Below are 13,324 nucleotides of genomic sequence, written 5' to 3' on the forward strand. Positions count from 1 at the left end.
AAATAAATAAACTGAAAACTTTTAGAAAGAAGGTGGAGTCAAAGAAACTCCATGTAGCTGCCCAAGAAGAAGGACGCTGGATCCTTTCCAGTAAGTCACAACATTGTGGTGATACAGATTAAGAGAAATGGGTTAATTTAAGATGTAAGAGCTAACAAGAAATATGCCTGAGCTATTGGCCAAATGGTGTTGTAATTAATATTGGTTTTGTGTGATTATTCAAATCTGGACCACTAGGAAACAAAGCAGTCTCCGTTCACAGAACAGAGACCAGCTCAGCTGTAGCGGCTCTCAGGAAAGGAGCAGGATTGCTATGTCCTGCGGGAAGACTATCTCCCACTTCACCCCAGCTCCAGTTTCAGGTAGCCTGGCTTCCCAACAAATCAAGACACCTTTTCCTTCAGGGCCAAACTGTTCTATTGCAGTTCTAGCCTCCAGAGCTCTTCAAATGTGGCTCTACATAGCCTGGTTCTCGATAATTCAGGACATCTTTCCTCTAGAACTGAGCTGTTCTATCGTAGATCCAGCCTCCAGAGCTGGACTATTGTGGCTCTACCTCTCTGGAGTTGTCCTATTGTGACTCTAATATAGCCTGGCTTCCCAATAAGTCAGGGTATCTTTGCAGCTCTAAAACTGCAACACTCACACTCTCCTACATTGAGAGCACTCAAACCATTCCAAACTAAATTATAAGGAAACAAGTAGTTCTATCACTTTGGAGGAAAGAGGATTGTGGTAAAGATAAAACAAGTTGTAAGGGGAGGAACTGAAGAGACAGATGGCTCAGCGATTAAGAGCACAACTGCTCTAGCAGAAAACCTGAGGTCAGTTCCCAGTACCCATGACAGATAGCTCACAACCACCTATCACTCTAACTTAGGGGAAATCTGATACATCTTACCTCCATAGGCACCTGTGCTCACATTCATGTCCCCACACATACACACACACTTGATTCTACTGGACCTATTGGTTTCGTGGGAGCCTAGGCAGTTTCGTGGATGCTCACCTTACTAGACCTGGATGGAGGTGGGTGGTCCTTGGACTTCCCACAGGGCAGAGAACCCTGACTGCTTTTTGGGCTGACGAGGGAGGGGGACCTGATTGGGGGAGGGGGAGGGAAAGGGGAGGCGGCGGTGGGGAAGAGACAGAAATCTTTAATAAATAAATAAATAAATTTAAAAAAAAACTAAAAAATGATGAAACATGTCAGTTATTGCCTCGTGCCCAATGTTTATAGCTTTGTCTTCAACATTAGTAAGCATAAGTTATTTGAATGCCCTGTTTTCATGAAAATAATACAAAACTGTCTATAAAACAAAATAAATAAATATAAAACAAAAAGAAATTTTTTAAAAGCAGAGATAGGGTGCTGTTTGTTGTTTTTTAATGATTCTCCATTCTTGTACAGGGGTTTGGCCACCACTCTATTTAGTCCCCCTTCTCAGACTGACAAGGTCATTCATCCACAAGTACACATGCAAGCAGATCTGTGCGACTGACAGGAGTAGGACCAGAGGTTGGGAAACGCAAGGTGTTATAGATGCTTTGGGTCCGACAGTGGAGTTTTTATAACTTCCCCACTCAGTAAAAAATAATGGACAGCTCTCTGATAAATGTGTGCTAGGTTGGACATTTGTCCTATTGGTGCAGCCTTTAGCAGAGCTCCACAGGAACAAAGAAATCACAATAGTACCCACAAATTCAAAGTCCTCCATCTTTAATATGAAAGCCTATATCAGAAGCCCATAAGAATTCATGTCCTGTGACTCAATTTTTGTTTTTATGGATCAGATCAAGCAAATACTCTTATTATTTTGGGGGTTGAACAACCATTTCATGGGGTCACCTAAGACCCACATAAAACATAGGTATTTACATACAGTGATTCATAAAAGTAGCAAATGTGCCACTATGAAATAGCAACAAAAATAGTTTTATGGTTTGGGGTCACCACAACATGAGGAACTGTATTAAAGGGTCACAGCATTAAGAAGGCTGAGAACCACTGCTCTGAACTGTGAGTCAAAAAAAAAAAAATCAAAACACAAAATACAAAGAAACAATCCAAAACTCAAAAAACCCTCCCCTTCCCTTCCCTCCCAACTTGCTTCTGCCAGGTATTCTATCACAGCAAAAAAAAAAAAAAAAGTAACATGTATATGCACACACATACACACAAATACACATAAGTATACACATATGCACACAAATACACACACAAACATGCACATCACACACATATACATACATATACAGTTACACACACACCACATGACTGGCAAAGACAGTACTGCAGACCCACTTTATTAAGGCTAGATCTATAAATGTCAACATCACTCAATTTGGGATGGTAAATTGTGAATTTATACCTTTTTGTTAAATATTTTTTATCTTCTTAAAACAAAAAGAATTGTTTGAGTAGCTAAACAACAAAACTCTTTTAAAATTCTTTGGAGAAATCTAGAATGTAGCTCTCTTGAGCAAGTGCTTCCCTGAGATAAGCAAAGCAAGCTTGGGAAGTGGAGGCCAGAGAGTCTAAAGTTCAAGGTCATCCTTGGATAAGTAGCAAGTTCAAGGTCAGCCTCTTGTAAAGGAGACCATATCTCAAAAAAGGAAATTATCTTAGAAAACTACTGTATGGTTCCACATCTTTGTCTTCTGCACTTTGCCATTAATTGCCAACAGCATTTCTTCCCATCTAAAGATATTGGAATTCCCTGAAATGTTTGTAGAATGGTACCATCTGGGATAAAATTCTTCCTGTGATTACCAACCATTGCACACACACTTAGAAGAAAACAAACCAGGCAACCAACCTGCTGGAAAATACACATTGAAAATGTCCTGGGTGCCTTAATATAGCTATAGTCTTGTCCACATTCCTGGTGACTGTGATTTTTTTTTGTTAGATGAAACAAAGTTACAGTTCTGCAGAGATGGCTATATGGAAGCCATGGGTGTGGTAAGCAGCTTTAACCATGTAGGGAATAAAGTTAAGCGAGAGTCCCATTTGAAATTAAAGAAGCCCACATTTATATTACTATCCTCATTAACTGGCATTTCACTAGAAAGGTCACCAATTAAGTTATTTTTATAGTCAGGTGAATAGAAGCTATGTTTCCATGACAACAGATGGTACATAACAAGATTTTTGAAAAGGTTAATGGAACTTGTGGTGAGCTTAATAATGATGCATGGAAAACATTCATGCAGCTTTTTTTTTTATTATTGCATGGGCTTTCACAGGGCTGGCCATTGTTGAGAACAATGCTTAATTATTTATTTTGAGATTTCCAAGTGCCTATATGGTCAGATATTTAGAGAGGGGTTTAGGTATCCTGTTCTCATTTGTTTGATGGCTTGAACAGAGGGAGAATAACTGTAGAAGCTCATCTGGCCAGGGGAAGTGCAGGGTTAGTCAGGCCAGTACATGCAAGCTCTACCCTCATCCTCCTCTGCCCGCCACCATGTGAATTAAATGATGTGCTAAAAAAAAAAAAAAAAGGATCTGGACTGCTGAGCCAGGTACAGAATGTCACACATGCTGGAGGGTCAAGTAGGAGTATGGCTATGGAGCTGACAAGCTCTATATTATCACAGTCCTTTATGATCAAAGAGGTACACCATTGGGGAACACTGTTGACTCAAATCATGCAGCTTGGTCTAAAGAACTCATTTCCTGCAGAGAAGGCCAAGGTTGTGTTGTGAATGGGACACTGGTTCTCATACCTTATTGTCTTACCCTTAGAAGGGATACCTGCCCTTGCCGAAGATTTTTGGACTTTTCTTCAATCTAGTTTAAATGTTCAAAGTAATGTAAAGTAGATATCATAATGTAAACAAGTATCCTGCTCTATAATTCAGAGTACACATTTCTGTGTCCTCAATGGTCCATGGCTTCATCACCCTGACTTCATGTGTGATGTGTTAAGTGAATGATTTTATATCAAAGTGCAGACTAAGTTTCCTTCATGTCTCCAAGATTACTGTCAGACTCCAGTGTGTCTTTCTCACTTTTAAAATTCTATTAAGAAGCCAGGACTTTATGAGGAAAAATGTAAGCAGATAACCATTTGAAATTTGAAAATTCCAATTCTAGCAAATAGGTGAAAACCAATAAACAGTGTATATTAACATGATTTTTCAAAAACCCCTATAATTCCTTGCAATGGATTTGAAGGCAAACATTCAGAATGTATAAAGAATTTCTATGCCAAAAGTCGTAGCAATGTTGATCTGAAGTATAGCTTTGAAGGGGGCTGGTGAAAGCACTGATCTTATTGGGGAAAAAAGTGAGGTAAAAGAAAATTCCTGAAGTAGTAGGTAGCTTCCTGGTAAGTCTATGAGAGATGGATACAATTTAAGAATGACCTTTCCAATATTTTCTGATGGCTGATGCTCTAGTGAGATAATTATTATGACTGTGCTCCAAGAACTTGTTTCGATGTCTTTTGCACAAACGTCATCAATTCACAGTGAAGTCAAACATTCAATTTGTCTTAATATGTGGTGTGATGGTTTATGGTCTTTTTCTTTGCAGTAGTTTCTCCCAATGGAAATTTCACTTAGTGTCAGTAACCAAGTAAAGATCTCCTTTGGCTCACATAGGACTCAGGCTCCACGGGGCATTAGGTTTCTCTGAAGCATTAAGTTGCTGTATGAAACTGATCAGAGTTGCCAAAGTGTGGGTTGTATCACTTGAGATGATTTTATTTAAATCCACACACATTACCACTTTTAGATCTTGTTGTCTTAGTTTTCTCCTCCAGCTTAGAAATTCTGTATGTAGATAAACAGAGGGAGCAGAAAGGAATTTTTTGGCCATGTCTGACCTCGAAAGAACCTTTCGGCTATTGTAGGACATGACCACTCATGAATTTGCATCAGGTAACAGGTAGAAAATAAAAACTAGAAAGAAATTTGAAAATGACTAATATGAATCTAATAAAGTTTACACACTCTTTTTTATTATCTCCCTCCCACCCTCCCTTTCCCATCCTTCCTTCATTTCTTCCCTCCTTCCCTCCCTCTCTCCCTTTTGTTCTTTCTTTCCCAGAAATTCACTTCTCTTTGCCTCCCCAGTACTGAAACTACAAGGAGGCCCCTTTTTGCTTGTCTTTCTTTAAAATGAGTGTGGGGAGACAAACTTGAGTCCTTGTGCTTAGTAGCAAGGACTTTATGGCCTCAAACCCCTCCCCATAAAGTATGTCTTTCCTTTCATGTCAGCATCAGCTGGTGCAATGGTTATAACTATTTACCTGCCCTTGTGAGGATAGACATTTATAATCTGGAGGGGGGGATAGAACAGACTGTCTCAAAATTCATTGTAAAACAAATCATTTAAACAAAAGCTTTTGCGTTTTGGAGAGATATGGGCATCTCTATATTGAACTTAGTGAAACGCTGAGCACTTTCCATCCAATAAATCAAACTTTTGAATCATAAATGTACTTGAAATTACTGTAGTAAGAGCAAGCCTTAGCTCTTATATGGACTGAACTTCATGCCTCTCCCACAAATTCCTGTGTTAAAGTGTAACTTCTATTTCCTCAGAAAATGATGTGACTTGGTAATAGTCTTCACAATCTAGTCAGAATGAGGTCATTAGCGTAAGACCAATGCAATATGACCAGCATCATAAAGAGAAAAATTTGGATACTGAGACTTGCATAGAGGGAAGATGTGAAGACATACAGGGAAAGGATAGCTATCTAGAATAAGCCATGGTGAGGAGCCTACAACCCACCACTTTAACTGGCCCCGGAAAGAATCAGCACTGCCAACATCTTGATTTCAGACCTCTAGTTTTCACTACTGTGAGATGATCAATGTCTGTTGCTTAAGTGACACCGACTGTGGTTCTTTGTCACAGCATTCCTAGCAAGCTTGTGCAGTACCCAACTGTCTCATCAGGATGGCCGTCATTGGTCCTGGCTAGGTGCTTCCCTCATCAGGGCTACAGGTGGCAGTGTAGGAGCTCAGGGAACAGATGACCTATAAGAGTCCAATACGTTGAAACAAAGCGACCAAAGGGACGTGGAAAAAAAAAAAAAAAAACACAGAGACACCAAACTTGATTACTCTCATGATTTATTAATATTCAGATTGAAAAAGGAGCCTCACAGCCTCAAGTTACGCTAATTGGCACATTTGCTTTATTTATTTACTTTTAAAACAAACCGGGTTTTTTAATTTTTTTAATCCTTTTTGTTCATTCCATCACATTGAAAATGAGGAAACAGAAGTGGTTTTGAATTCACTTAATATTTTGGACTCCTCAGAACGGAACATTGCACACACACACACTTTGAACAGAGAGAGAATAGAGAGGAAAGTGGACTCCCACAGGGCCACACGCACCAGATCAAAAAACTGGGGTACAGTGCAAGAATTTCCCAAGATGACTGCATCATCATCACCAAAAACTCGCCATAACAACACCAAGAAACAAAATGTTTAAGCCACACTGTTGGACTTGGGATCTTTCCTGCTTTTTTTCTTTTTTTAAATGTTTGCCACACAGAGAGAGGGGGCTAGTAGGTGGGAGAGGACAGGCTCACGCTCGTGAGCGGGACAGGAGAGGAAACTTCAGAGCGGAGCAGAGAAAGGGTGGGAGAGACAGGGTTCAGGTGGGGGCAACATGGAAAGCCATTTCTTAAAGTTCAGGCATGTTCTTGGTCAGCCTCGGGGTCTTCTTTACCCTCATCCTGTCGGGCACTTTCCTTAGGTTTGGCTTCATCTACAGCTTCTGAGGAAGAAGACAAGATGTGGGGAGAGAGAGGAAGGTTAGAATTTTGTCTCATGAATCCGCTCAGTGATACAATGCATTTCTTCTTTTCAAGTCATTACATAAAAGCTTGTGATAAAGTAGTGATTAATATCCCAGTAATCCAATTTCCCAGACCAGAATCTTTTATTCTAGGAGGTTGCTTAGCAATACATAAGGAAGTGAAGAACAAGTTGTCACTCAGTAGAATCTACATTTCTTTCCTGTGTGCACATGCGTGTGTGTGTGTGTGTGTGTGTGTGTGTGTGTGTGTGTGTGTGTGTGTGGTTAAGGCCAGAAAACTACTTGCAGGAAGGACGTTTTCTCCTCCCACTGTGCAGGTCCCTGGGATTGAACTCAAGTTACCCGACTTGGTGATGGGCACCTTCACCCACTGACCCATATCGCCAGCCCATCACTGTGGTTTTTAACCTTGTAGCCTCACAATCGAGGCACCAGCAATAACCTGTTTTCGGTTGCTTAGTGTCAGAATAATTGTGGCAGGTAATTCATTTGGCTCATTGAGTGTCTGTTTCAGTTTATCTTACCATTTGTTTCTAGTAATGTGAAATTTGGGAAGTAAAATGCATATATTTTAAACCCCGGGGTGGAACGGGGGGGGGGGGCACTAAGAGCTGCAGTTTGATTAGGAGGAAGAAAATTTCCTTGGGAGGATGGAGTTGGTTTTCTCCTTTGTGGCCTTCTCTTCCCAATACAGGGAGAACCCAAAAATTCCCTACACTGTAACACCTATCTTATGACCACAAAGAAATAATCTCTATATTAAATATGGTAGAACAGAAAGAAAATTTATCGTTACATGGGGTATACAACACTTGAACAACTATCCATCATCCTTTTCATTGAAGGAGATAAACAACCAACCACGTTAAGACACAGTAATGGGTTACAGTCTCTCTCTTTTTTTAATATTTATTTATTTATTATGTATACAATATTCTGTGTTTGTGTGTGTCTGCAGGCCAGAAGAGGGCACCAGACCTCATTACAGATGGTTGTGAGCCACCATGGGGTTTCTGGGAATTGAACTCATGACGTTTGGAAGAGCAGGGAATGCTCTTAACCACTGAGCCATCTCTCCAGCCATGGGTTACAGTCTCTTACAACTGAGCACATTCCAAGGGAATTCACAGACCCATGAAGGGAATATTGCTTTGCTTAACAAGGTAGATTTATGTCTTTACGAAGGTTAATCCTACCAACTCCAAAGCTTTACCTTGATAATTGTCAACTGATTTTTTAAGCTAAAAGACATTTTACTAATATGCCAGTCTGCCTAAGTAAAATCCATTGTCCATAAAATTACTTGGTACCAACTAAGGACATATCTTATGCCCCATACCACAACCATCCCTAAGTCAAGTGATTTTTCACAGAGGTCTTATAGACTCAGCAAACAGCTTTATCTATGGCTATAATAGATGATAGCAGAAGACAAAAAGCAAAATAAGCTGGGGACAGGCAGACATAAAGAGCTCTGTCTTTTCCCTATGGAGTTTTAAAATATGCCTAATCCTTCCAGTCACGAATTGTGAGAACACGTGCAAGACAGCACCTATTAGGGGTGCCCACTCAAGTCCACAAGTTCAGATATGCACTAGTGGATGGTCACGGAGGTGTCCACTGCTTAGCAAGAACTGAAGCCAGGCTCCCAGAATGAAAACAGCTGTTCAACACAAAGTACCCTCTTTACACAGATTTTAGCCTCAGGGAATGACTCTTATCAAACAGGGGACTATGAAAACTCTTCAAAGTCACAGTTCACATGTGCCACTCATGAATCAGTTTTATAAGCCAACCTAAGGACAGGAGCTCCAAGCCTACTGTGCTAACATTTGTTTTCTCCGCACTCCCTGGTGTTAAAGATATCTATGCTCTTTAAAATGCAGCTTTTATCATTGCTTTCCTCTCTTAATACCTACTCGCTTCCACTTTTCCTTAGACAGATAAACTGGAGCCAGTGGGATATTATTAGCCTGGCAGATTTTTATTTAATTAGAAGGCAATGTATAACAGATACATTTTAAGGAGACTGAACAAGCAGTGTTAAATAAAGTGGATTACTGTTGAAAGGAGATGCTGAGGTTAGCGAAATGGATCCCACTAAGGAGGCCATTAGAAGAATTATAAAAATGTATGTGTCTTTCAAGTCACTCACACGTAGACTGGCATTCTCTCAAAGCTGAATATTTATATTTAAATAAGGCCACCGCTATCAACATACCTTTGGAATTTCTTCTTTGTAAATATATCTAAAAAATGTCCCTGAAAATGTTCATGGTTTCTATAATCGAGCCATTCCCATCTGGTAGTTAATATAAGCAGCTATAGAATAATATCACCTTATAATGGCTCACTATACTTGAAACTTTAAAGTCCCCCTGGCTTGGTAGGACTCACCATTTGGTGCAAGATACGTCTGCAACACAGTGGTTACTCAGAAAGCGCCTTCAACCAGACTGCTTTCAAAGAGACAACTATTAACTTTTGAAAAACATTGTCTCAATCCAAGCTATTGGGAAAAAATGAACTCAGTCTTGTCAAAGACTATTGTATGTGCCAGTATTCCTCAAGGATTGTGAGCTCTTGGTACAATCCTGAAGAAAAGATTACAATGACTTAGGTCACAGAAGCCTTTGTGTAGCAATCTAGAACTCTTGTAGAGGTGTCATTTTTCAAGCCTTTGGATATTAAGAGTATGCCAAAAGTGGTTTAATATCTTTATTGGTTCCATGAAGCAATTTTAGAGCTCTTTTAAAACTACAGAAGCAAGATTCAAATAACCCAGCAGCGTACGGAAGGGTCAGATGATGAAGCAGGAGAACACTTCAAATCTCTCGTACCGAAATAAAGCTTTCAGAACTATGATATATATGGTTTGAGGGAAATTAGGAAACTCAAGAGAAAGGAGGTTGTATGGTGGGTGGAATGAGGAGGGTTTTGTGCTTGTGGAATATAAAGGAAGGAACTTCTAAGAGAATAAACAGAAATCTGAAAAGCAGTGGCGCTTCTGTTCTGTGTTGGGTGGAATCAGGTTAGCCCTTCAATTCTAACAATTCCTCCTGGCGTTCTTTGCAAAGATGACAACTTATAAAAAGCTTCTTATTTTGACACAAAGTCCTTTTGATAGTGCTCTGCTAAGGCTGCTTTGAGGCCTACAAATTTTCCATTGATGCTTCAAATTATTTTATATATATAATTGTTTTATATATATAATTATATATATATATAATTGTTATTTTCTTAACTGATGTGATACACATCTGCAGTGTGGTAAATATTCTGCACTGGAGAGACTGTGAAAACAGCAATAAATATCTGATCCAAATCGAAATCTGTCATCACATTGATTTAACACAGACATATTCGTAGCTACAAAGCATGATCAATGAAGAGGACCTTTAACATAACAACTTAGATATAAACTCCTTAGGGACAAAGATATCAACTTTTGTTCTATTTTGAATCCCTGATGTTCAGCACAGAGCTAATACAAGGAAAGTCCTGAATAAGTTTTGAGTGAAATAATGACTAAGTATCTCTATTTCATAAATGAGGAAATTGAAGCACAGAAAAAGATGTTCCTTAACTCATGAACTAGAGCTTGGGTCGTCTACCTGTTTTGTATCAGAGGAACAAGCTTGAGCAGCAGAAGTCAGGAGAATACCTACTTTACCAACTGAGCACTAGAAAACCAGTGGCTACAGAATAGAAGCTTTTTGTTCCCTATAAAACTAAGATTTTTTTTTAAGACTCCTCAACATAAACACCAGAAAATGGCAGTTGATGAGATTCAACTGAAATGTCAGTCATTTAGCTGAAGCTTAATTCAGAGGAATACATAAAATTAATTCTATGTATATCTTATTTTGTTTGAAACATGTGTGACTTTTCTGTCTGAACATTTAGCAGAAAGGTCATTTTTGTTTGAGGTGATGAGCTGATTGCTTCATGAAAGCAATATGTACCAATTCAGGGCGTTCAGTGAAGTTTTGATAAGTCCCCAAGAAAATACACAAAAGAAAGGAAGGAAGGAAGGAAGGAAGGAAGGAAGGAAGGAAGGAAGGAAGGAAGGAAGGAAGGAAGGAGGGAGGGAACAGAAAGAAAGAAGGAAAGAAAGAAAGAAAGAAAGAAAGAAAGAAAGAGAGAGAGAGAGGGGGGAGGGAGGGGGGGGGGGGGGAGGGAGGCAAGCTTGGACGGAAAAACCACTGGAAAGTGCCAGTCTCCCTGTGTCTAACTATTACAAAGTGAAGCCAGCTAGGATGAAGAACCCAAAACATGACCAAAGAAAACCCTACCTACAAATGAAAGAAACCAGAGTCAGATGTGGGGGTATGGTTGTTCTAAAAGCATCCACTTTTATAGGCACTAAGTGCATCCTGTGAAGGATTTTAAGATCAAAGGGAAGGAAACTTGTTAGGATATCTGTGATTTAGAGTAGGTCCATTTGAACCTGCACGCAGAAAAGAATGTCTCTGTGTAATTAACGGGGTTTCATCCACACTGATGCCAGCCATAAACAAGTCTTACAGACAATACACGACACTGGCCATACAGCTGTAGATTTACAGTTTGGTGTTTCTTCGGCCTCAATGCCTGGATGTAGATGTAAATTATAGAGTCCTGGCCCTTTGTGTAAAGGATTTTGCTTCAACAAATACTTCTATGCTGTCATCAATGCTCAGAACAGTTCTAAGTAGATTTGTATTGTTCCACTTCCATCCATGCTGCTATTATAACCACCTTATGTTACATCTGGGGAATCTGAGGCAAAAGATTATATAATGTATATAAAGGTGTATTCATGGGTGGTAAGCGGCAGCTTGCTTCAGCCTGTCACAGAGCCTGTTTAAGCCTCCTGCTTGATATCACATCCTCTGCTCTCTTTTTAGCCCAGTCAGGATGGATGGACTCAGTGGGAACCATAACACAAGTCCATAGTTGCACAGTCTCAGTATCAATACAATCTAGAAGTTGGACTTGCTAAAAATGGCTCAAAATGGTGGGAAGAGCCCTCATTAGTGTTTGGTAATCTGAAAGCTGGCCTTGGCACATTCTGGTGCTAATTATGTAATTTGTAAATTTTAGAGATGAGTTAATATGTAATCTTTGGTATTTTGAGCAAAAAAAAAAACTTTGATCATGGTGGAGAGTGTGAAAGACATGAATGGCTGAGGCCAGCTGGTCACTCCAATTACCACAGCCCAATTAGCATAAATAACTACATTCCTCATGCAGAGCATCACTCTCCCTCTGTGACAGTCGTTCCTTAACAGGCTGGAGAAGCTAAAGGATTAAGATATTATAGGAAAAAGAACCATGGCACTATGGTCTAAATTTCTGTATTCCTTCAAATTTGTATGTGAAGATCTTTTGATCCTTGGTGTTAATAATAAGAGGTGGAGTATTTAGCCAACAATTAGACGGTTAGGATGGAGCACATGGGATTGTGATTTGGCAAAAGGTTCTTAAAAGATGGACCATTGAGCACTGACCAGTTCCTGCTGCCTCATGAAGAAACCATGAGGAAAAAACACAGTGAGGATGTTAGGTCTTTAAGACATCAGGCCCTCAACTGACAAAGAGGATTAGTTGTAAGCTTCCGGCTGCCAAAGCAGTCAGAAGTAGACTTCTGTTTATTAAAAGCCAACCAATTTCAGTATTTTTTTTTTAATCAGGCAATGCGTGTGTGTGTGTAAAACAAACTATTTTAATATATATGTATGATGTGTTCCCAAGTTGGTCTTCATAACACCAAAATTGGCTCCCCAAATTTGATGCCCTTATGAGGACTGGAGATATGTTTTAGTGGCTTTCATTAAAAAGAAAAAAAGTAATTAGTATTTATGTGGTATAAGGTATGAGATTATGAGAACATTCCAATAATACATGGTCATATGTTCAAGAGTAAATAATTTATCCACAGGAGAAGCTTAAGGTGGGAACTTAAAAACGTTTAATCTACTTTCTATATGCATAATCTAAATCACATAAATGCTACCTAGTTATAAAAAGACTATTGAGACAATTTAGAGAGATGATTTTAATATTTAACAAATAGTTTAACTTGCCTCAGCAGCATTTAACTAGTCTTGGCAAAAACTTGCTTTTCTAGTTTCAAAGATCTCTTAAAAATCATCATGCTTGCAGGAATGTCTTTTAATGTTATCATTTTTATGTGTTAAGTTACAAAGAGAAAGTCAATATCATAGACAATAAAGTCATATATTATTCATGCATCAAAGTTGAAAGACACTTCAAAAGGAAAGAGAAGTGTGCTCCTCCATTCATTAATGTGCCTGATGAAAAAAGCTGAGCTATGTGCCTCTCTGTGAATTAGGATTAGACAGTGAAAATAATGAAGCACGAATCAAAATGTTTGTCTTCCGGGATCGTATATGCTAGTAGCTTTTAGAATGAGGTGTTGCTCATTGGAGAAAGAGTGGTAAAGGAAAGAAAAACTTGGTAGAGTTCACCATCATTTCTCTTGAGTCACTTCTCTTGAACTCGTAAAGTTGAATGCTATTAAAGAAT

The 13,324-nt window shown here is 39.2% G+C and overlaps 1 protein-coding gene across 1 annotated transcript in view; it reads right to left on the bottom strand.

The window, feature by feature from the left end:
* Positions 1–6,135: 6,135 nt before the first annotated feature.
* Positions 6,136–13,324, bottom strand: part of Gap43 (growth associated protein 43) — a 91,461-nt gene continuing 84,272 nt past the window's right edge. The window contains exon 3 of the mRNA XM_050148992.1: positions 6,136–6,751. Within this exon, the coding sequence (XP_050004949.1) occupies positions 6,666–6,751 (86 nt within the window). The 3' untranslated portion in view covers positions 6,136–6,665. The remainder of the gene's footprint in view (positions 6,752–13,324) is intronic.

The sequence above is a fragment of the Alexandromys fortis genome, unplaced genomic scaffold (genome assembly GCF_014885135.2).
Source record: "Alexandromys fortis isolate MF-2015 unplaced genomic scaffold, M_Fortis_MF-2015_v1.1 scaffold_4, whole genome shotgun sequence".
NCBI lineage: Eukaryota > Metazoa > Chordata > Mammalia > Rodentia > Cricetidae > Alexandromys > Alexandromys fortis.